The sequence below is a fragment of the Hemiscyllium ocellatum genome, chromosome 24 (genome assembly GCF_020745735.1).
Source record: "Hemiscyllium ocellatum isolate sHemOce1 chromosome 24, sHemOce1.pat.X.cur, whole genome shotgun sequence".
Lineage (NCBI taxonomy): Eukaryota > Metazoa > Chordata > Chondrichthyes > Orectolobiformes > Hemiscylliidae > Hemiscyllium > Hemiscyllium ocellatum.
The window spans coordinates 26,526,001-26,552,302 of record NC_083424.1 but is presented as its reverse complement, the minus strand read 5'-3'; the positions used below and the strand labels follow the sequence as shown (position 1 = coordinate 26,552,302).

Genomic DNA, 26,302 nt, shown 5'->3' with positions numbered 1-26,302 from the left:
GAAATTCCAGTGTTCAAATACTCAGAAGCTTAGGATCAGATTCATCTGCCTGCAAGGGTGTGTGTAGCTACTATCACATATAGATGGTGATTTGGAGGAGGGGGTTTTCATTTTTGGTAAACCATCATCAATAAAGCAGCCAGAGACTGCATTCAGTGTTGTTCATGGGAAAAAAAAATTCAACAAGTATAACTTGAAACCTCTGTTCCTCCCTTCATTTTAAATTATGCCTCAGGAAGAAGTAGATGAGCTGTCTTATGCATATCTTCATTATAATGACTCAGATGTCTAACTTCACAACAGGTATTTCTAATTATCTTCACACTGGTGAAAACAAACATTAAATAGATTAAGGTTTTGGGAAACAGTCTGTAATATAATCAGTGTGAAGTAAAGTTAGTTCCAGACCGGTCTGTTCCTCAGGAGTCAGAATCAAATTGGTCACAGCAGAGAAGTCCATTTTGCATTTCCAACCTATGCTAGTATTTTTGCAAGAACAATACAATTTCTCCCACTGCCTTCCCTTTTCCAATAACAACTATTTTCCTTTGTGTACTTCGCATTCCCTCAAGAAAGTCATGATTAAATTTACTTTCATCACCCTAGCAGCACACAGGTCAAAATAATTTGCTGCATATAAAAAAAATGTCTCTGGCTCTTTTGACCATCTCTTTAAATTAATAGAAAAGGTCAAGACTAGAGGGTACTATTGGGAATAGTTCCTCTGTTCCGCTGAGATCTTTCGTAATTTTGAACATCTCTACAAAATTTGCTTTCTCTGGTCTTAGGAAGAAAACCTAACCTATCTAGTTAACTAAAGTCCCTCATTTCTGAATCATTTGAATAAATCTCAACTGCAGCTTCTCAAAGATCTTCACATTACTCTTAAAGTATAGTGCCACAATCAAACAAAAGCTCCAATTGTACTCAAATCAGTATCTTACAAATACTCACTTTTGCTTTCTTATTGTCATACTTCATACCTGTGTCTATTAAGCCCACTATTTTACATTTTCATAATTGCTTTTATAACTTTCCATGCTGCTCCAATGATTAGTGCACATATACACCCCCCCCCCCCCCTCCCCTCCCCCCATGTCTGTTCCTCCACCTTCTTTACCATTGTATCTTTTGCTTTAGATTCCCTTGCCTGGTTCTTACCAAACTGAATGAATTTACACTTCTCAACATTAAATTTCATTTACCACTCTTACATCAGCAGGTTTATGTCCTATTGCAGTCAATTACCACTCTCCTTTCATATAATCTGCAGAATTTTAAATAATGTCCTGATATGTTTCACAAAAATTATGTTCTCATACAAACTCCAAGGATAGTCATATATCTGTTCCATTCTGGAAAAGAGCATTTTGTCATTACTGTTTCTTATTGATATCTATTGGAAACCAAAATATTTGAAATCTTTAAAGATATTAGTTTTTTTTTTGTTTTGTTAGCATGGCCAACATTTTTTGCTGATTCCCAATAGCCTTTAAGTAGCATGGCTTACTTGGTGTTTCAGAGGACAAAGAAGACCTCAATCTCATTGCTCTGCACCTGGAGTCACACACAGGTTAGACCAGAAGGATGGCAGATTTCCTTCCTTAAATGATATGACAATTAACAACAGTTTCACAGTTACAAAGGCTCGCTTTGTTTTTCAGAGTCCTTAACTGAATTTAAATCCCACTAGCTACTGTGGTGGACTTGGGGCCTGGGATCACTAATTCAGAGATATTACCACTTCGCCACCATCTCCCCTGAGAAATAATTTGATATTCAGTGTTTCTCACATGTTAATTCCACATTCATTTTTAAAATCAAATTCATCACTCTATCTTGATTGCCATTTTCAAAAAAAGTCATAATTCAACCCATAAACCTATGAAGGGAAGAGAGTACAAAGGTTGAAGAGTCTTTTGCGTTTATCACTTTTTCAGAAGTGGGGAGGGGAGAGAGAAAACCACAAGGCAGCAAAGAATATGTCTGCTGACTGGTAAGAATATAGGAATAATAATTATTCATATTCATGCCCATTGCAAGTAGGTACAATCATGAATGAGGGATGATAGGAGGGGAAAATGGTAGCAGGAAGGTGAAGGGATAGGGAAAACAATTGAAGTCGAAAATTGGGAGGAAGAGGGTGATGGGGGACAAGATAGAAGAGGGACAAATGACCATTTTCTCTGCAAACCTATTTCACATATAGCCTCAGGCATTGGCTTCTAAAAAGGCCATATCTATTTTCTCTTTGCTGAACATTACGAGGCATTCTGCTACAAATTTACATCTTAAATTTAGGAAACTTGTACTGTGGACATTTTTCTTTTGTAAAGAATAATCCACCCCTCCCTGGCTGGGAGTGACACAAAATGGAACATTAAAACAAGTTCAAACCTCAGTCCAGAAAATTACATAATGGTTGACTACACATTGTTTCACATGTCTTTACACATAGGTACAACAGGATTGGAGAATTACTGATATAGAATTAGTATTTAAATCAATTTTAGATGAATCAACTGCAGTCATGCTGTTAAAACTCCGTTTTACAGCAATTCTAAAATGAGGCTGCACTATTAGATCAGATTAGATATGTAATAAATTCCTTACCAAAGTGATTATTGCAGCCACTTGGTGAGTTTTCTAAAATAAAATAGTACAATTACAAACTTCCAATCTGAACTTTCATAATGAAATTCCAAAAATTCTTTGAAAAATTAATGCTGAAGGTTAGGCTAGACCTGTATAGTTTCCCAGCTTATGTACAGTGACCAAATTTGGGCACCATCTTTTCGAAAAGCTAAAACATTTAGAAAGAATACAGAAAATACATTTTTACAAAATTAATGTGATGTGGGTGTTGCTGATAATACCATTATTTCAAGGGCAATAACACAATTCACTCCAATCCCTTTCATGTAAAGATGCCCAACCTATTTGGAGTGCCAGGATCTTGACCCAGGACCAGTGAAAGAAAAGTGATAGAACACAGTCAAAATGGTGTGTAACTTGGCAGGGTGGGGGCGAGCGAGGGGAAAGGGTGGAGGGGGCGAGCTATGGGTAATAGCAAAAGTCTTTATTTCAAAAGGGAATGGAGCATAAAAATAGGAAGGTCTTGCTAAAAATATACAAGGCAGTAGTAGGACTACACAGAATATTGGCACTGGAATCAGTTAATAAAACAATCAATCAATCATTAGGTTGACTCCAAGTATGGAGGGATTTTCTTATGAGGAGAGATTAAGGAGGTTGTGTTTATACTTAGTAAAGAAGAACAAGACAACCTTATTGAAACTCTGGGGACATGATAGGGTTGATGCAAAGAGTTGTTTCCACAATGGGGAGAGGCCAGGACGAGAAGAAATAATCTCAGATTAAGTGATCACTCATTTAAGACAAAGATGAGGAGAAATATTTTCTATTAGAAGAGAATAATCTGTGGAATTCTCTACCACAGAAGACAGTCAAAGCTTGGTCATTCGGTATATTTAAGGCTGAGACAGATTTTTAAGCGAGAAAAGGAATCAGTTAGAGAGAGATAAGGCAGGAAAGTGGGGTTGAAGATTTTCAGATCAACCATAATCTCATTGCATGGCAGAGCAAAATCAATGGGCTGAATGACCTCCTACTGCTTCTATGTTCTATGGAGGAATGTTTTGATTACTAATATAGTACTGAGAAAGAGATCATTGTGGTTATAGAATTAAAATAGACAAGCTTTGGTTATTTTCAGGATAGATGTGTTTAAAACATAGCTCAAGTTTAAAGAGAAAAACAAGTAACAGGGTTCACCAAGCAACCAGGAAGGTGGATGGGCTTAGAGCTAAATGGCAATGTTTCTGGTAGGAGTAAAAAAGAATGGCATTTGTTCTTTCATTGATGACACGGTGGAAGTGCAAATTCAGATTTAAGACAGATGAGATGGCAAGCAGAATTGGGCAAAGCTGGGTGTTTCACACATATGCATATGCCTCAAAATATAGTGCTAATTTTTTTCTGTAAGAATACAGATAAGATGTGTGAAAGTAGCTAATAAGGAATCTTCTGGATGTGATTTCTATGGTAATGACTGTTGGACTTTTTTTTACACAACAGGAAGTCATTTCAAACTATCCACATTTTTGGTGTTGGGCATTACAACTCAAAGGTGTTTTCTTTTTAACCCAAAAAAGAAAAGACTCACTACCAACTAACCACGCTAATTCACTAAACTACTGGATATCCGTAACCTAGAGAAAAACAAACAAAACAGAATGAATAAAGCAAAACAGGCTTTCCAGAATATTTTATTGATTTTGTTATGGATCCATGGCATCAGCAAGATAATACGTGTAGCTTAGATGAACTTATTAAATGTAGCAATTTGTAGATAAATAATCTAATTATGTTAAGTTTAAAAGTACATACACTATATAGCCACATGGAATTTGCCATTACTTAATATGCTCCAAGTATTTTCATCGTAGATTGCACATAAAACAAATTGACAAATTGTTTATGATTCTTCAAATACAAAATAGTATGTTAGACCAGACAGATTAACTTTGTTTGCACATCTATATTTGGCTGTTTTATTAGTCTCAAGGAATGTGGAGCAATCAAACACCAAAATTAGACATTATATTATGTTATAATCTTATATTCTTCATTATATGCAAGAACAGAAAATTGAGTTTAATCTATGGGTTTATATAGCACTTAAATACCTTCGCAACTGCTGCAAATCCATTGTGCATTGATAATTTTGTAGAAAAATAGCTGGATTATACAAGAGCAGCATTTAATTCTGGTTCTTAGTCAGTTTATCAAGAGAATTTACAAAACCTCTTGTAAAACAGCTTAAATTTACATCCCTCAAGATTAAGGAAAAGTGCTAATTCATTTGGACGATACGTTGTTTTTCTATGGTATCATGGTTAACTACCCTGCTTACTACTGTGTGTGTGCATGGCATTAACATTGCCTGCAAAACAATTACTAAATGGGCATATTTAGTCTCCATTTCTTCTTCAACTGTAATTTCTGTACATAGAAGAAATGTTATGAATATTAAATGAATATACAAGTTGAGTATTTTAAATCATACAAACATATGGCAGCACATCCTCTATCCCAAGCCAAAACCCTGACTCAATTCCCCACGTGTATAGACATTAAATTAATTCAAATAATTCTAATGAACGCCTTATGTCAAATTCTCAGCAATAGCTTAATAATGGTCTCTTCCTTTCTACTGCAATTCACTGTTACTTCAAAATAGAAATGGGAACAGAGAAACATCTGACCAAAGAATAATAAAAACAAAATGCCCTATAAATATCATTAATCTTAACTTGGAATGAAAACCAAGAAATATCTTTACAATACTAGCAACTCCATACAAGACATTGTTTACTGAAAAATATTGCAAAAATATTTACATTTTCCTCAAAAAAATTTACTCTGCTGATGACAGCTAACAATTCATTCAATTAGAGTTTTGTATTGAACTCAGTAAAGGTGAACATATGAAGCAGATTCTTCCTAACTAGTTTCACTAGCTGATTAAATTATGTCCCTGGTTTTGGCCATTCTTTGAATTGCTTAACCACACAAATCAACAGTGAAAATAACTCAAAACTTCTAAACTTGTACCAATTTCTGATGTTTCAGGTCACTGTGTTAAGTCACGAAAGAATCATCATATCTTGTCAACTGCATTAAGTATGTACATATACTATCAATGGCCCCATCCTGCCATGCAATGTCAGTTCTCTTACGGAATGATGATTCGAATGTGAAATGAAACATTGCACCCCCCCACCCTGCACCACACCCACCGAGTGCTGGAATGATTCATCTCATAAGTATGTGTCCTGTTCTGTTTCTTCCGAGCTGAGACTTTGTTCAGACTGCTGTAGTTGAGTGTCCTTTTTCAGCATCGATTGATTTAGTTCCTTTGCAAACTCTACTGGTTGGGTAACATTTTGTTCATCTTTTAAAATTCTATTGGTCTCATCAGCAGTAGATCCATTTGCCACTGTTTCTACTTTTCCTCTCTTTTTCTCCTGTTTCTTCTTTTCGTTCTTTTGTTCTTTTGACATTTTCTTATCCTTTTTCTTCTTGGAATTGCTACCTGAATCAGGAGACACTGGCGGGGAGTGTACAACTATGGATGGCATCTGCACCAAGGCTTTTTGAGAATGAGGCTCAGCCTCATTGATTGCTTTAGCGCCATGCAATCTAGGAGGAGGCTGGTATTTGAGGTCACCATGCGTATCCTTCCACTTCTTCAGCTGAATTAAATGTTCTTTTTCAACCTCCCTTTCAGTGATAGGAAGTTCAATTATCTGTTTTAAAAAAGTAGATAAAAAGGCATTTTATTCATTTCCATATATTCTTTTAACATTGACCAGACTACAAGGACTGTTCCTGTCTCCTCGCATCTTTTGGGTAAAACTTTAAACAAAGCCCTCAACTGCACTCAGGTGGACAGTAAAAAGCCATTGTACTAACTTAAAGAACAGCTGGCATCATCTGGCTAATATTTATCCCAAAAATTATCACCAGATTGAATGGTGAAAGTCAAAATATTTTGTACAAAGTTAATCTTGCTTCTATTGTGGGGTTAGCATTTCACTGAAATCTACAGTTTAAGCTGGGAATAGAAAGTGGGCTACACCACTAGTGCTTCATCTGGAGGCTAAACGTCTGAAAATGAACCCTCCTGCTCAGCGAGCAAACCTACATCCAGAACCTCAATCTGAGCTACAAATCTTCTCAAAACTCGCTAGCTTTTTTTTTCCCTTTAAGCCCTGCCACTCAACTAAATCTGAATAGTCTGGATCAGTGGTGCTGGAAGAGCACAGCAGTTCAGGCAGCATCCAACGAGCAGCGAAATCAACGTTTCAGGCAAATGCCCTTCATCAGGAATAAAGGCAGTGAGCTGGAAGCATGAGCCCCTCTAGCTTATCTCTCCATGCTTCCAGCTCACTGCCTTTATTCCTGATGAAGGGCATTTGCCCGAAACGTCGATTTCGCTGCTCATTGGATGCTGCCTGAACTACTGTGCTCTTCCAGCACCACTGATCCAGAATCTGGTTTCCAGCATCTGCAGTCATTGTTTTTACCTAAATCTGAATATTGTCTAGACCTTTTTGTTTCATGTGGCAGATTGCTTTGCTATCCAAGGAGTTGTGAATGAAACTAAATGTTAGCAATTATCAGCAAATATTCCCACTTCTGATTTCCCCTTCTCCTCCCCTGGTGTGGTGGAGCGGGATTTGGGGCAGGTGGTGGGAGAGTTGGGAGATATTGGTGGGAGTGGCAGAGAGAAAAAGTCATTATTACTGCAGTTAAAAAAGTGATTAGTGTTAGATGCTGCCCTGAGGAACACCTGGGCTGACATGACTGACTTCCAATAAACAATGGATTCTGGATTATGGATTAGAGGTGCTGGAAAAGCACAGCAGTTCAGGCAGCATCCAAGGAGCAGTAAAATCGACATTTCGGGCAAAAGCCCATCATCAGGAATGCCCAAAACGTCAATTTTACTGCTCCTCGGATGCTGCCTGAATTGCTGTACTTTTCCAGTACCTCTAATCCAGAATCTGGTTTCCAGCATCTGCAAGTCATTGTTTTTACCTTCCAATAAACAAATCACTTTCCTTTGCACTAGTTATGACTACATCGAGATGAACTTCCCTCCGACTGGTCATGTCCTTGTATAGGATCTGTGCAGAGTGTAGTTAATTGCAGTTTGAATCACATGTAGTTACAATTATATATAATAAAGGTGAGGGATGATTGGTGACTGTGCCTGAGTAATGAGAGTTTCTGAGGAAAAGAAAACAAAATGTTGCAATCCATCATGACTGAACATGACCTCGTTAGCACTGTGGATCGAGATGGTTCGCTTCATCCCCTAGCCCAGTTTCTAAAGACTGAGATGAATAGAAAGCTGGGCTCAAACTGTCAGATCTTAGATTGCACCCAAAGGATGCACTTTGCTGCCGTCAGAAAGAATAGATCCACAGCAGAAGGATAAGTTCCCCACCTGTTCAAACAGGCTTGAGGAAGCTTTATTCAGTAAAAGGCTTCTGTAAGGCTCAATTCTAATCAGATCATTAACAAATACTGAACAAATGTCTCGTGTTGTTTTGAGGCATCATGGATTAATCTAGCTTTGCCTGGATGCATTAGGCTAGAAGCAAGTTACTCCCAACCTAATGCCAGGACATTGTTTACAATCAAAAGACTGAACAAGATAAAATCCACAGAAATTAGAGGGTTTTTTCTACATTAAAGTGACTAAACGATTTCAGAATGGTATGTCACCAGCATTTTGTGCATTAAGATTTGCCAGATTTTCTAGACAGTGGCCAAGTGCTGCTCACATTGTTCTCTATTTAAAAATACTCCCATTTTCTTTATGAATGCAACAGGAATTAGTTCTCCCTGCTGTAGCAAGGATCCGTCAACAAACCAAGCAAGGCGGCCTAATAGTAAGTTGCAATTCCAGTGAAGCCACACCCCTTTTGATATCACAAGGTCTATTTTAAGCTCAATGATAGGTAAGTAGTTTCAATCTGGTCTTTAATCCACTTGTAATTCAAATTTCAACATCTCTTTTCTCTGCATCAGTCCTGGCACCAAGGGCTAAGTTCAAGCAACCCATTACCTTTACAATTGGCAAGACAATCCCAAAATAAATTAGTATACAAAATCCAGGGTAAATCTGGGGCAAAATGCCCAATTTTATACACCTTCAGGTCCCAGCAAGACCACTAGTAAAGTGGTCCTTTGAAATCAAACATGCTCTACACATTCCAAACTAAAAAACAACTCAGTTCCATGAAAACTGCTGTGTCCTGCAATCCTCAGAAGTGACAATGCTCACTGCTTTTGGGACCACAAGATCTGTCCACAATGCTGTCAACATCATGGTCAAGTCAGGGAAAGCATTCCACAGAACTCATTATGGGAAAACTGTGGTAGGATGCATGTTACTTACAGTATGGATAGTGAATAATTTCAATGGAAATGTTTTACATTCATACTTCACTCATTAGCAACAGTAAACAAGACAAACATTTATCAACAATATACATTCATAAGATGTATCTAAACAAATGACTTTTGAATGTCTAGATCAAAAGTTAAACTGCTACCGAGATTAAAGGAAAATGGTTGTAGCTGTGTACTTCATTCCTGACCTGTTCTCCCACTTTCTGGAGTTTCAGATTTGAGCCCAGTTTTTTTTATATCATTTATAGTTGAAGCATCTGTGGCTTTTCCTTATGTCTGTCACTGCCTACCTATTCACACATACTTGTTTCTTTAACTTCATTGTACTCGACCTATGGGGCCTTAATGATCTTTGTGTGTATTTCAACAATGTATATTGAGTACCATGCTGATAGCTAAGTGATGGAAAGTAGAATGAAGATATTACATCAAACAAACCACTTCACTGGCAATTAAGTTTCACCTCATTTCCTTACATCATAATCCTTTTGTTCATTAGGCTTTGTATTTTTTTTCAAATTGATCTTGCAAATTTGTACTGTCTTAATCTACCCCTCATTTTAATTTGAGGATTTGGCTTAACATTTCCATATTCATTGTTTGATTACATTTGCTTCCTCATTTGTACTTCATGACCAAATCTACTCCCCAACCCTAGTTTCAACCATACCTGTACTAGGTGTGTCCACAATTATTAGATTTCATAATCAGTGTGTTTTGGAATGTTGTACATCTACTTGGTTTTACATGTTTAGCACGCATTCCTCAGTAAAACTGACAAGTGCCCTCTATATAACTTCCATTAGAAATAAGCCGAGCGTTTAGAATTCAATCCAAAATTAAGGAAAATATTTGATAAAAAGGTGTTTTTCCAAGACTTCTACAAATGAGTTTCAGTTTAATTGTCAAAAATAATGGTGAGCACTTCACACTGACATGGGCATGTATAACAAAGCAGTGATGCATCAGTTAGTTTGTTCAGCTATAACTGATAGGAGGCATTTCAAATTAAACCTATAGGGCCATGATTATTTTTGGATATGTTTCAACTACTGTGGCAACAATGTCTTCCTATGCTAATGTGCACAGTTAACATACAAGCCCCAAGTAGTAGGACGAGGCAAGAGTTGAGGACTGAATTTCTCAGATTTTAAGCATTAGCATCAGTTGTACCATTTAAAGAACCAAAATAGACACCTCCATCAAACAACAACTTTGCATGGCGCATTTCATGCAGTTAGGGATTCCACAGCAACTCAGACTTATCAAACGAAATAAAAAGGAGACATTAAGGCAGGTAAAATGAGGTGGGTTCTTTTTTAAGAAGGAAAATCTTAAACTTAGAGGCTGAGTGAGGGCAATCAATTGCTTGCTACCTAAATTATGAAGGCATGGACACTAATAATGGAGCAGACATTTTCCAGAACTGCAATGATAGAGTTATCTCAAAGGTAAATGGGCTAAAGGAGATTTCAGACATTTAGATGGTTGGGTTGCAGGGGCAAATTTGTCAGAAGGTATAAATTGAGTGAGTGCCAATGTAGGTCAGTGAGTAAAGGGATAATGGGTAAATCCTTTAATATTTTACTCTGCATTCAAGTTTGCTTTTAACAGGAAAAAAAATCAATTTTAACAGAAACTGTCTACAGCAGCATTCATTAACAGCTCTTTGAAAGATAATGACATCTACAAGCTATAAAGGAGGGTTAAAACCATTTCCTTTGCTGATTACACAAGAATAATTTCTGAACCACTGAAATAAACTGAAGAATGTTGTAACCTCGTCCATTGCAGAAGTCTTTCGCTGTCAACTTCCAAAAATATTAGTACAACAGCTTGAAATACTTTATTTTACAGCACCTTTAACATTGAATAAACAGCATCAGACAATTCAACCAAGCCAGCGTACTAAAGACATGAACTGCAGAATAACAATGGTCTTAAAAATGGATTAAGTGATTGTGGGAATGAAAAACCCTACAAATGCAAACCATGTTATACTTAAGTAATGTTTATGCAAAGTGGAACTCAAAAACATTCCTCAGGGAATGTAGGCCACCCAGGTTCACTGCTATCAACTAATCTTTTCCTTCTCCAACTACCAAGCAGAATTAAAATGTGGACTTCAGTAAAACACTAGGAATGGTGGCTCAGCGATTAGCACTGTTACCTCACAGCACCAGGGACCCAGGTTCAATTCCAGCCTCAGGTGACTGTCTGTGTGAAGTTTGCACATTCTCCCAATGTCTGCATGGGTTTCATCCGGGCACTCCGGTTTCCTCCCACAATCTAAATTTGCGCAGATTAGGTGAACTGGCTATGCTAAATTGCCCACAGTGTTCAGAGATGTGTAGGTTAGGTGCATTAGTCAGGGATAGACGTAGGGTAATGGGGACCAAGTTTGGGTGAGATACTCTTCTGACCGTCGAGGTGGACTTGTTGGGCCAAAGGGCCTGTTTCCACACTGTAGGGAATCTATGATGGCTCTATGAAAACATATTCAGATATTTGGATTTATTTTAATTTTTGCAATCAGTCAGGCATTTGTTTTTGCAAATCATCAAGATGATAGTAGTAATGTCATTCGTGTAGTAATTCAGAGGCACAGACTAATGCTCGAGACAAGAGTTCAAATCCCACCACAGCAACTGGGAGAATTTACATCCAATTACAAATCAATTTACATTACAAAACTATGTCCATATTTTAAATCTTAGTAATGGTGACCGTCAAATATTATTAGAAACTCCTTCTTGAGAGAAGGAAATCTGCTATCCTTTCCTCATCTGGCCTGTGTTGGAATCCAGAGTCTACAGCCGACACATATGTGCCCTCTGAAATGGCTGAACAAGATATTCAAGGGCAATTATGAATGGGACTGACTCAGTTGATTTACAGGGTCATGAATTCAATGAGCTGAAATGGTCTCTGATGAAATATCTGATTTCTTTCCCACCCCCATTCTCACGTATTGCTGCACAGACATCAACTTCCACATGTATATTGACAACATTATCTCTTGGCCGCTCTATTGCCTCACTTGTTAAGCTGTTTGCATTACTTTTCGCCCAAACAAATAGACGGAAGTGTGAAACTATTGTCTTGGGTCTTCACCACAAATTCTTTTCTATCCACCAATTCCACCACACATTATGAACATGTTAGAACATAGAACAGTATAGCACAGTACAGGCCCTTCAGCCCTCAATGTTGTGCGCCCTTTATCCTACTCCAAAACTGATTACCCTACGTACCCTTTATTGTACTAATTTCCATGTGCCTATCCAAGAGTCACTTAATTGTCCCTAATGTCTCTGACTCTACCACCACTGCTGGCAGTGCATTCCACACAGCCACCACTTAAAGAACCTACCTCTGACATCTCCCCTAAATTACCTTAAAATTATACTCCCTTGTGACAGACAATTCTACCATGGGAAAAAAGTTTCTGACTATCCACTATCTTTACCTCTCATCCTCCTTCGCTCCAATGAGAAAAGCCCTAGCTCCCTCAGCCTTTCTTCGTAAGAAATGACCTCCAGTCCAGGTGGCATCCTGGTAAATTTCCTCTACACCTTCTCTAAAGCTTCCACATCTTTCCTATAAATGAGGAGACCAGAGTAAACACAATATTACAAGCGTAGTCTAACCAGGACTCTATACAGCTGTAGCATAACCTCGTGGCCCTTAAACTCAAACCCCCTGCGAATGAAAGCCAACACACCATATGCTTTCTTTACAACCCTATTGACTTGGGTGGCAACTTTGAGGGACCTACGGACATGGACTGCCAAGATCCCTCTATTCCTCCATACTGCCAAGAATCCTGCCTTTAACCCTGTGTTCTACATTAAGATTCGACCTTTCAAAGCAAACAACTTCACACTTTTCCAGGTTGAACTCCATCTGCCACTTATCAGTCCAGTTCTGCATCCTGTCAATGTCTCGCTACATCCTACAACAGCCCTCCACAATTTCCACAACTCCACCCACCTTTGTATCATTGGCAAACTTACTAACCCACCCTTCCACTTCCTCAACCAAATTTTTTATAAAAAAATCACAAAGACCAGAATCAATCCCTGCGGTATCCCTACTGGTCACTAGAACTAAAGGGCATAGATTTAGAGTGAGGGGGAAAGATATAAAAGGAACCTCAAGGACAACTTTTTCCATGCAGAGGGTAGTACATGTATGGAATGAGCTGCCAGAGGAAGTGGGGGAGGCTAGTACAATTGCAACAATTCATATACCCATCCAGATGGTTTTTAATAGGAAGGGCTTAGAAGGATATGGGCCTTCCTGGCAAACGGGACTAGATTAGATTGGGATATTTGGTTGGCATGGACGAGTTGGACCAAAGGATCTGTTTCTGTGCTGTATGACTCTATGATTGCTATGTCCTCTCATAGAATTACCTGCTTCTTGCTCTATGTTATCAGCTGTCTCAGAGTGTTTCTGCTGAAGCCTTCACTAATGCTTTTGTTGGCTCCAGAAAGATCTATTCCACTGGTCTTTTGGGCCTCCCATTTTGCATATTCAAAACTTGAGTTTGGTTAAATTTCTGCTGCCTTTTAGTCATTACTCTAAGTATCTTTCTCCTTTTCAGATTGCTCCTTAATTCTTTGATCAAGCTTATTTACTGTTGTCTCTCCCAACACCTACATGTTAATTTTGTTCATTCTTGATCATTCATTCTTGTCATTTGCCCTTGGGATGCCTCAATATATTTAACATGTTAGATAACTACAACCTCTTGTAATGAATTGGTCAAGTCTGATCAATGTCTTTCCCCATTCCAGGGTCCGATAACGGTCTAAAATTAGTCTATAGCAGCTATGTCAACCTTTCCTTTCTAACATCTGATGGGAGCAAAAATTGAGAGAGACTGTCTAGCATGGATCATCAGAATGATATTCTGTCATCTTACAATCAGATAAAAGGACAATAATTTTGACTGGACTCATACCTCTCGTACAAGAAAGCCATCCTGCATGTATCTGGGATCAATGCTACGAAGTTTTTCCATGGTCTCATACTGACCCTGACATTTTTTCAATTTTTCTGACGAGCCAAGTGTATACTTCAACAGAATGAGACCAACACGGAATATTACCTTTACACCTGGATAAAACAAAAATGGAAAATCAAATTGCAACTAGCGACATTAACAAGCATCAGAAACGACATTAAAATTAAGCAAAATTTGAGCAAACAATCTGCCCCTGTTCTGGGGAGCTACTGAATCAAACAAAGCAAGGACTAAATTGCTACATTTCATTTTTAACAAAAGGCAATTTCATTTTTTTGCTTTCCAACAATGTTTGCTCCACAGAACACAAAGCATAAAAACTACTGCTGCAATTTTTTTTTAAAATGAAAAATAGTTTTGCAGTCCTCAAATAGAAGGAAACTATCTTTACAAATATTTATCCAGCTGATAAAGGATTCAAGCGTGTGCATAAGAGACTAAAGAATTATATTCTTAGAATAAATAGCAAAGGAAAGTAACTAGTGAATACTGGCAAGGCAAAATTCAAATTATAGTCAAAATTTCCAAAACAGCTTATATATGTTTAACTTCTATGAAAATGTAACAAAATAACACGACAAAATAATATCATTTTGATCATTTACAGTTTTATTTTGAAAACTATCTACCAGATGGTATGAACTGTGACAAAATGGTGATAGATTTTATTTTATCCAGGAGTTTATATGGCTCATTCTGAATTAATTTGCAATTGCAATGTTTGGGAAACATTCTTGAACAAACAAACATTGTGACTTATGCCATTAAAAAAGGTAAATACTGATAAGTAATAAATGTTGACCTCAGATGACACCCATAATCTCATGAATGAATATTTTTAAAAGTTAGTTATAATGGTTATTAAAATTATATTTTAATATGGTTATTGATAATCATATTGTTCATAGCAACAAATGTGACAAATGGAAAGAATACGCTTCAAGTTTTGTGCACTGTTCATCATTAGCATTCTCAGCCAGTTATACCATGGTTAATTACAGGAGAAAGCAGTCCCAAGGATACATCTTGGGTCAGTCTCAGAGGTACACTACAACTGCAGTAATTACATTTACTATTTCCCACATCAGATACCCAGTGAAACCATGGATTTAGTCCAAGTCAGGAGCGACTCCTCCCATGGGGCCTAAAGTCTCTAAATTGAAATGACGTTGTATAAATTCATTTCACTTGTGCTAATAACCTCAAAAAGCAAGACAACACACGGGCACCTGTGTACGCAACATGGAACATAGAAAGAATAGCACTGTTATTTAGGACACAAGCAGCACTTCACAAGGTATGTTATTGAGTGAGGAAAGAATGTGGCAGAGTACTGATGACTAGAGAGCAGTTCCCAATTTTAGATAAAAATATAAATATCACTGGTAAAGATGCATAGCAAAACCTACATGCCTCAGCATAACATTCTCATGTTATGTCAGTTAACATAGAAGATAGGAGCAGAGGTGGTCATTCAGCCCATCGAGCCTGCTCTGCCATGGGTGATCATTCAATTCAACAGCTTAATCCTGCTTTCTGCCCAGAACAGTTGATCCCATTCACCCCAAGTGCAATATCAAGCCACTGCTTGAACACATTCAATGTTTTGGCATCAACTACTTCCTGTAGTAATGAATTCCACAGGCTCACTACTCGTTGGTTGAAGAAATGTTTCCTCATCTGTCTTAAATGGTCTACCCTGAATCAGACGGTGAACCCTGGTTCTGGACATACCCACTATCGGGAACATCCCCCCCTGCGTTTACCTTGTCTAGTCCTCTTAGAATTTTAAACATCTCTATTAAATGCCGCCTCATTCATCGGAACTCCAGCAAAAACAATCCTAATCAGGTCAGTCAATCTCTCCCAGACCTGCCATCCTAAGAAATGGCCTGGTAAACCTTTGCTGTGCTCTCTTGAGAGCAAGAGCATCCTTCCTCAGAAGAGACAACCAAAACTACACACTATATTCTAGTCGTGACCTCACCAAGGCACTGTATAACTGCACAACACATCTCTGCTTCTGTACTCAAAACCTCTTGCAATGAAAGCCAACATATCATTTGCCTTCTTTGCTGCCTGCTGCAGCTACTTGCTCACCTTGAGCACAAGGACACCCAGGACCCATTGCACACTCCTAGTTTACATTCATTCAGGTAGTTATCTACTTCTTTGTTTTTGCTTCCAAAATGAACAACATTTATCCAAATTATCTGCTACTGATTTGCCCTGTCATCTAGCCTGTCCAAATCAAGATGAAGGATCTCCGCATCCTCATCACAATTCACTCTCCCACTTAATTTGGTGTCATCTGCAAACTTTGAGATGTTACATCTTGTTCCCTCATCCAAATCATTTATATATATTGTGAATGGCTGGGGCCACAGCACCTACCCTTGTGGCACCCCACTAGTTACTGCCTACCAATTTGAAAAGGACCCATTAATTTGTCCTCTTTGCTTCCTCTCTGCCAACCAGTTTTCTATCCATCTCAATACACCGCCCCCACCACCAGCTTTAACCTTGCGCAATAATCTCAGTTACCCTCTGATATGCACGTCATAGCAAACAGGCCATTTGCAAATTACTGGTCATTTCCTGCAGGCTTGTATTTAGGCATCAGTTATAGATCAGATGGCAGATGCTAGTGTTAATATATAGGTAATAATACAAACAGAGGACGTACCCTCACAGAAGAACATGTCCCAAATTCTCAGCACAGATACCCACGGCAAAGTTCTTGAAAATGCACACATGAACCACTCCGTCATGTACAGGATGGGGTCAATTTTGTACTTGTTAAGGTGTTTATGTGCCACTGGTGAAACCTTACGCAACAAGGCAAAAAAGATCTCCCCATCCAACTGGATTGCTTCCTGCAGAATAAATCAGTCATGAAAATATGCCAATATCTGTTGATAAAGTTCAGCTTGAAGCTATTTTAGACCAACTAACCCCATAACATTTAATAGGGTTACACAAAAGGAAAATCAATTTTTAAAATAAATGATAATTCTGTGCTGAATTTACAGTGTATTTGGTAAAACAGCAGTCATAGATGCAGGTCAGGTTTATCCTGATCTGGATGTTTTGGTTAGATCCCCAATAAAACTTTAACGATAATCAGTAGCACAAAAAAGGGTAGTGAAAGCAATTACAATTAATAATAGGAAGCAGTTATTGGTCAGCCACGACCCAGTGCAGTAACATATCTTATAAAGCAGGAGAGAGTTGGCTCAATCCTTAACTCATTCTAACTAAATAAAGGTATTAAACTTGACTTCAGTATCACACGTTATAGGAAAGCAGAATTTCAGCTGAAAGCTGCTTCAGCAATCAGCTCATGCATGATTCCCATTTTATAATCTAATTAGCTGAAAACAGTAATGCATGAAGTGTAGTCACTGGCTGAAAAGAGCCATTAACACTTACGGAATTGCTCAATATATAAGTGGTGTCAGAAAATGGGCAGAAAAGAACATAAATCTGGTTGAATTATACAGAAACAATGATGCTGAATGGAATAAATCACAATCAAGATAATCTGTATAAAACTTGTGTAATGATACTAGGTATACAGAATATGTATATTTAACCTTTTCCAGCACAAAATGTAGTTTGTCACCTTACTACAGAAACACAATCAGGTACACTTGTTTCTCACCCTGCAGAACGACATGCAAAACAAACATGCAAACCTGGGATTTAATTGAGATGAAATTCAATAAATGACAGCTTGTTAAAGAGAACCCAAGGCAAAGCGGCATTTTCTTGAACTAATAAGGTGTAAAATATGGTAATTATCCATGGAAGTTAGAAATATCTAATAGATACTTGACATCCAGAAAACTAAATATGGAACTTCATTTACAGAGCTTTATTTGCAACCCAGGCAGTGTTCTGGATTCATACAAAAGGACTCCTACACAATGATATTACTGTACATAATTTGAACTGAAGAAAGTTTTGGCCACAGAGGCAAGAATAGCACTGTCAAAGTGCGAAAGGAAATTAAGCTCCCTCACAAATGGAAAATAGCAAACTGAGAAGCTGCCAAAATAGGAGATAAAGGCAACTGTGTTCAGGAAGTAGATTTGAGAGACTTGGTCTAAACTGAACAGTAAAACCTTGTGATGGAGCACAAAATGTTCAAAATCTAGGTGTTTGTACACAAAAGTTTAAAGGTTGAATTTTGTCCTTTGCAGCAAGCTTCTCTACAAGTTGCCACTTTGGGGAGATATATGGAAAGAATCCAAGTTGTACTCAGTTGGCAAATTGTGCATTTTCTTTTAATAACTTTGAAAATAACACTGAAAATGCAAACATGCAAATCAATATTATGAAAAGTGTTCAACACAAACAAATTAAAAGCAGGATTAGGCCACTCAGACCCTCAACCATCTCCACTATACATTAAGGGTCAGAGTCATGGAGATGACAGCATGGAAACAGATCCTTCCATCCAACTTGTCTTTGCCGATCAGATAATCTAAAATCAATCTAGTTCCTTTTGCAGCATTTAGCCTATATCCCTCTAAACCCTTCCTATTCTTCCACCCATCCAGATGTCTTTTAAAGGTTGTAATTGTACTAACCCCCACTACTTGCTCTGGCAGCTCATTCCATAAACACAATACTCTGAAAAACTTACCCCTGAGGTCTCTTAAATTTTTCCCCTCTCGCCTTATACCCATGCCCTCTAGCTTTGGACTCCACCGCCCAGGCACACGACATTGCCCATTTACCCTATCCATGCCCTGATGATTTTATAAACTTCTACAAGGTCATCCTCAGCTTCTGATGCGCAAAGGAAAGTAGCCCCAGCCTATTCAGCATCTCCCTAAATCTCAAGCGCTCCAAATTGGCAACATTCTTGTAAATCTTTTCTAAACTCTTTCAAGTTTAACAAATCCTTCCTATACCGCAGAGACATCAACTGAACACAGTAATCCAGAAGTGAACTAACCAGTGTCCTGTTCAGCCACATGACCTCCCAACTCCCAAACTAAATGCAATAAAGGCATTTATCAATAAAAGGCAAGTATACCAAATGCCTATCCTGTCTACCTGCAACTCCACTTTTAAGAAACTATGAACTTGCAGTCCAAGGTCTTTGTTCAGCAACACTCCCTAGGACTTTAAGTGGATATGTTCCACCCTGATTTGCTGTTCCAAAATGCAGCATCTCACATTTACCTAAATTAAACTTCAGCTGCCACTGGCCTATCTGATCACGATCCTGTTGTACTCTGAGGTAATCTCCTTCACTGTCCACTATACTTCCAATTTTGGGGTAATTTGCAAACTTATTAACTATACCTATGTTCACATTTTTATAAATTATGAAACGCAATGGACCCAACACCAATCCTTGTGGCACACCGTTGGTCACAGGCCTCCAGTCTGAAATGCAACCCTCCACCACCACCCTCTGTCTTCGATCTTTGAGCCAGCTCTGTACTCAAGTGGCTAGTTCTGTCTTCCATGTGATCTAACCAGTCTACCATGAGGAACCTTGTCAAACGCCTTACTGAAGGCCACATAGATCACGTTCACTACTCTGCCCTCAATCCTTTGTTACTTCAAAATACTCAATCAAGTGAGACATGATTTCCCGCGCACAAAGCCATGCTGACTACCTCTAATCTGTCCTTGCCTTTCTAAGTACATGTAAAGCCTGTCCCTCAGAATTCCCTCCAGAATGCCCACCATTGATGTCAGGCTCACTGGTCCAGAATTCGCAGCCTTAGTTCCCAAGACTAGGTTAAGTTTTGCACCTTCCCTAATAGGTACGTCCACATGCTGAAGCAGAACATTTTCTTGGGCACTTGACAAATTTCTCTTCATCTAAGCCCTTAACATTGCCACAAGAGTGTGACTGATCTGATAATTTACTCAATATAACTTTCCTATTCTTGAAAACTTGTCACATCCTTGCTCATCATGATTCACCAACTGCCTTAAAAGTATTTCTGTCTCCCTCCCTTTTTGAATAATTAAGTCCCAGTCACTTTTTAAAAAATCTAATATAACTGACTCTGAATCCAAAAAAGTTTGGAAAACTGAAACCAATACACAAACACTCTCACTATTCATTTACTTTAAGACCCTAAGATGATCTCCATCTTGGGGAATTGTCTGTCTACAGCACTAACCAGTACCACTTCTCTGGTACTATTTTCCATTTTCTAATTTCCAAACTCACTTTCTACAGGACCAACGCTCACTTTGACAACACCTCTTTTCAAGTATTTATAGAAACTCTTACTAGATTTTTTCCACATTTCTGGCTAACTTTCTCATGTCTCCTTAAATTCTGTGTTTTGGAGTCACTCTTTGTTGCTTTTTATATTTGATTCAGTCTTCTCACCTGGCACCACCCTCTGTGTAATGATATGCTTTTTCTTTACAACCCTTCATCGTATTTAATTTAATCAGTTTGGGTTTTCCTCTGAACTTTTCTTTCTTGTTAGAATGTAAAAACTAATGTTCTGAAATAAAAGGTAAAGTAACCATTGTTCCAGAGGACCATCAGGTTGTCCTCTCATTAAAGAGACATGGCTGGTGGTGGTTAACCCAAGGGTCACCATACTTCAGGTGAGTGGACAGGTTGAGAGGAAAGTCCTCAGACTGTGCAGAATCAAATCCATACTGTTGCCATCATTTTGTATCAGAAACTAGCTATCGAGTAAGTTGACCTCCCATTCTGAACTACCCCTTAAATGTCTGCCACTGTATATCTACTGAGCTATCCTATAACCTAACTTGACAGCTCAATTTAGTTAGATCTGCTTTCATACCTTCATAATGTCCTTATCATTGACGAACCAAAAGAAGCCATGTTTGAAGGATTTATTTTGTTAAAAAATGCCTTAATGATTCTTCAATAAACTAAATTTGAAATTGGTGGTGATATGTGCAAAAATTGTGCTATTTCTTAAAAAAGACACAAAACCCTATGCAATGCCTATACTTAAACCACGCCACTCCATTTTACAAATGATGCAAAATAAGAAAATTCAGTCAACAAGTGCATTTTTAAATATTTGTAAAGTCAAACAGGAGATGGCTGGCAGGAACCAGATCTTGCACTTACAACTTGAGCATATAACCGCGCCACACCTAAATGCCTTACAATTCCAAATATGTTCCATCCATGAGGTTTACGGTTTTCTTGATTTGAAACGGTGTCTTCAATTTAAGATAAACTAGAGTGAGGTGTGGCCTGCTCTGAACTACACATCACAACAAACTTGGATAGTTTGATTGCTAGATATTTTGAGGTGGGGGGGGGGGGAAACAGGCAGATTGTTTTACTGGAAAGGTGGTGCAAGCTACTTACCCTTGCAAATTATGCCAACAATGTATATGCTAGCTTGTGGAAAGACAATCTCCATCATAGAAAACAGCTGAGACTTTAGAGTTATGCTTTAAACTGCCCATTAAGTTCCAAGATAAAAGGTTTGTGATCTCATGGATAACTAATCAGCATTTCTACTGGTATACAAGACCCAGGAGATTCATACTGCAATGTGGATGGGCTTTTACAGCAAAGGAGCCAAGATACCCCTAAAAAGTTTCAATCACATGTGTTATGCCAGGATCCCAGGCAGGGAGAGTAGTTATATGCAGCAAGACAACAGTTCAACATGCAGGGGTTGGCAGCTTGCACTTTAATTGAAAACACCCAATTCATCAGGAATTACAACAAGGCTGGAAGATTCACCTTGCTTATGCTTTGGGAAGACAAAAAAATCTTAGAATCGTCTTTCTCAGTATTAAAATTCCCCAGGCTGAGAGAGAAAAAGAACAGAAGTAAACCTTGTGAATTAAGTCACCTTGGATTTTGATGTAACACAGTAAAATGTATTTGAACTCTTTTTGTCTGTGCTAAAAAAAAATCTATTTTATGGTTTAACAGTGTAAGTTGCCTACAAAAACAAATGTTTAGTACTTAGAGTCTTTGACCCTTTATTACATTGGAAGTGCAAAATATAATATCTTATATCGCCATCTTTAGAGCTAACTGCAAGTTCAAATTTTGTTTTTACAAAGATATTGGTCTCTGTAAAGACTAACACTTAATATTCTAAAAAGACTGCGTTAAAAGGAATATTGTACAACTATATTAACACTTATTCAGCCAAACAGAGTGAATAACCTAGAAATAAGTCTAGGTTATTCACGATCATTGCATGTAAAGATGAAGCACTGTTGTTTCCACAGTTTGATTCTACCACACATTCCCATTAAGAACTCAAAATGCTGCAACTACAGTTGACAGTCCTGACTTTAGCCATTTCTAATGCTTAGAACATCTTCTTGATAGGTTTTTAAACTCACCAATCCAGCACTGTAATATCCTGGAAGATATTTTTCACAAATCTGAACAAGACACCAAAAAGCTTGCTGTGAAACAAACGAAAAACATTAGAAGTATTCATGACAAAGAAGATCAGCAGTTTTACAGAAAAAGACATTGAACAATGCTGGTTACTTGTCATCTAGCAAATTAAGGTATTTCTTGTCAGCTTGTGAAATACTCTCCCGGACAATAATTTCCCAGGTCAGACTTTTGGATTCAGGCAAAAAGATGTTTAGAAACTTGCAAATTTGAACCAAGACATAAAATGACAATGTTATAATAAGTTAATAAAAAGGTGATAAGTAAATTATTCTATGGCTGCTTTTCAGAATTTAGGATTAGGTCATTTACATTAAGTTGGTTTAATCAACCAAAACAAATCATGGCTAATTGATGACCTCTCTCTATATAACCACCACTGCCCTTTATTGAATAATACCACTAATTAATGAACAAAGACATCAGTTTTAAAATTAGCCATTCACCAAGCCTTGTCAGCTATGAGTAGAAGACCATAAAACAAGAAGAGCAGTCATTTAGTCAGAATCTGTTCCACCATTCAATGAGATCATGGGCGATTTGATAACCCTCAAGTTCACTTTCCTGCCTTATCCACATAATCCTGGATTCCCCCACTGATTAAAAATCAGTCTCCATCTTGAATAAATGTAATAACCCAACCTCTGCAGCTCTGTGATAAACATTTTCACAGACTCGCTACCCTCAAAAAAAAAATTCTTAGTCTCAGATTTTGGAGGGAGGGATGGAAATTGCTCATTTATGCCCTCTCATTTTGGATGCTATTCACAACGAGAAACAACCTCTCCACATATACCTAATCAAACATCCCAAGAATCTGATATCTCAATAAAGTCACCTCTTATTCTTCTCAATTCCGTTAAGTACAGGTCCAATCCAGTCAACCTCTCAAGAATATGCCACCATATCCCAGGTCAACCAAGCAAATATTCTCCTAACTGCATCCAATGGTGGTGTATCTTTCATTAAAGGGCCCATGTTTACTTTGTCCTCTTTCTCTTTATATAAGAAAGGAAGCTTTTGCAGTCTATTTTGATATTATTTGCTCTCAATTACCCTCAATTTATTTTGTTCCTTTTGCTTGGTCATCTTGGATTTTAAAACTTTCCCAATCCTCTGGCTTAGCACTAATATTTGCCACATTTTATTTCTTTCAATTTGATGCTATCCATAACTTGTTACATTAGCCATAGTCTATTTATTCTCTTTTTGGAATTTATTTACTGTAACTCATGAACTTTCTAAATAAAATGTACTTTAGCATTTTTTCTTTCTTTGTTTACTCCAGCCAACTCTGCCCTCATTCCTTTATAATTACTCTCAGTTAAGTTTAGCAATCATTTAAGACCCAAGTTTCTCACTCAAACTGAATGCTAAATTCTTCCATGCTTTAGTCACTGGTTTCTAGGGAATCTTTTATTCAGATCATTTGTTAGAGCTGCTTCTTTACACATTAGCATATCCAAAATTTACCCGATGCCTGGTTGGATCCACAGAACAAAGCTTTTCCAAACACTATGAACTCATCCATATGGCTACCTTGCCAAATTGATTTTCCCCATTCTACACAAAGATAAAGGTCACCCATGATTAACATACTGCCTTTTCTTCATGCACTGATTTATTCTGTCCGACAGTATAGCTGCTGTTAATGGGTCTACACAGTAGTTTTTCCTCCATTTGTTTATTTCTTACTTTCACCAAGAATATCAAATTCCTATCCTCTAAGTAAAACATGAGGTCTGCAGATGCTGGAGATCACAGCTGCAAATGTGTTGCTGGTCAAAGCACAGCAGGCCAGGCAGCATCTCAGGAATAGAGAATTCGACGTTTTGAGCATAAGCCCTTCATCAGGATGAAGGGCTTATGCTCGAAACGTCGAATTCTCTATTCCTGAGATGCTGCCTGGCCTGCTGTGCTTTGACCAGCAACACATTTGCAGCTCCTATCCTCTAATGCCAGGATGACAGAAAGAGTGAGATCTTAAGTTGTTTTGTTTAAAATTGTACTCACTTGCTTGAATGTACTTAAAAATAGTCCCTTTGGGGGATCCAAGATGGCAGTGACCCAGCAAGACTGAGTCCACAGTGCTCTACCCAAAACTTGGGAAAAGTGGGCTATCCACCCCCACCACACTCACTAAACCATTTATAATAGTTGTTAACCTTAAATAGTTACCTATTAGTACATTTAAATAGTCTAATACTAGCTGGAAAATGAGTAAAGGGAAGGGAACAGGCGGCTCTAAGAAAGCAGGGACCCCTCCCCCACCCTCTCCCTCTTCAGCTGCAACAAAGGTGTCTTCAGCTACTTCAGGAGATTTACCAATGAAGATGAGCTTTGAGGAGATGTTTGCCAGGTGGGAGGCGAAGATTGATGCTTTTATCGATGAGTCTCGGCAGAGCAGAGAATCACTATCAGCCGAGCTGCAGAAGCAGGGCAGAGACATTCAGGAATTGGAGTGCCGAGTCAGAGAAGTGGAGTCGAAGGCCGCAGCCTCAGAGACTGCGATAAAATCGGCAGCCGACCACATCCGTTTTCTTGAGAATCGAGTCCAGAACCTAGAAAACCACATTGATGACCTCGAAAATCGATGTCGTAGGAAAAATATTCGGTTGTTGGGCCTGCCCGAGCAGGAAGAGGGAGGCAAGCTCACAGCATTCTTAGAGCATTGGCTGCCACAACTTTTAAATCTGCCTGCTGGATCAGGCCAGGTAAGGGTAGAATGGGCCTACCGGGTCACAGTACGTGGGCCCGGATCAACCCAGCGCCCACGCCCGGTCCTGTTCCAGCTGCAGAGCTATAGGGAGAGGCAGATGCTCCTGGAAACCTCAAGAAATCTGGGAAAAGATCCCCAAGCTATGACCCACAAAGGATCCAGGATCATGCTGTTCCAGGACTTCTCCCCAGCTTTGGTCCGAAAGAGGAAGGCATTCGATGAGGCGAAGAAGCGTTTAAGGGACTTAAATATCCAGTACTCCTTACGATATCCAGCGACGCTACGCCTTAGCCACGAAGGATCCATATATAACTTCGGATCACCGGAGAAGGCTAAGGAATTCTTGGACTCTCTTAAATAAACTGTAAGAGATTGTGGACGTTGGTCTGCCTTTCCCATTATTTTGGTTAACATCCCTTCATCTTTTCCTATCTTTCCCCCTGTGTGTGTATGTATATATATATGTTGGGGCGTTTGGTTAATGTTGATGGGGAGAGGTGGTTACCTTATTCTATTTTACTTCTGTTTTTAGGAGCGGGGTTGTTTTTCTTTCCCCTGTTATTTTGTGGTATTATATTTAAGTATTACATGTTGAGATTGTAATCTTATATATGGTATTAATATTCCCAAATATATTTAGATGTGGGTGTGGGTGGGGGTGGGGTGTTCACTGTTAACTCTAGCTTTATATTATATTTGAATTCTCCTCATTTTATTGAGGAACACCTGGGTCAAGGGTGGGGCACTGGTTGGAAGAGGGTAAGATGGACTGTGGGAGAGGAAGTGACGCTCTCTGGGAACAAGGGAGAAAATCTCCAATTCGGAATGTTTTATATCTTTTATACTTAGAAAGAGTTTTTTGTTATATTGTTTTGAGTGTATCAGAGAGTCTTTACTTTTGTAAATCTTGTATGCTCCATGCTCGGGATGTTGTAGATAGGGTTTCCCCTCCCGAGGGGTCTCGGATCTGTCCAGACGATTATGGCTGAACAGTCGGTTAAGTGGTGCACCTGGAATGTCAGGGGGAGTAATTCGCCAGTTAAAAGGAAGAAAATATTATCAAATCTTAAGGAGGAGAGAGTTGATATAGCTCTCCTACAGGAGACACACCTGTCGGATAAAGAACACTTAAAATTAC

At 38.4% G+C, this 26,302-nt stretch overlaps 1 protein-coding gene across 1 annotated transcript in view; it reads right to left on the bottom strand.

Annotated features, from left to right (window-relative positions):
- Positions 1-4,286: 4,286 nt before the first annotated feature.
- Positions 4,287-26,302, bottom strand: part of tbc1d10ab (TBC1 domain family, member 10Ab) — a 69,627-nt gene continuing 47,611 nt past the window's right edge. The window contains exons 6-9 of the mRNA XM_060843603.1: positions 22,385-22,450; positions 16,728-16,917; positions 13,979-14,133; positions 4,287-6,332 (exon numbers count right to left, since the gene is read on the bottom strand). Coding sequence (XP_060699586.1) covers positions 5,844-6,332; positions 13,979-14,133; positions 16,728-16,917; positions 22,385-22,450 — 900 coding nt within the window. The 3' untranslated portion in view covers positions 4,287-5,843. The remainder of the gene's footprint in view (positions 6,333-13,978; positions 14,134-16,727; positions 16,918-22,384; positions 22,451-26,302) is intronic.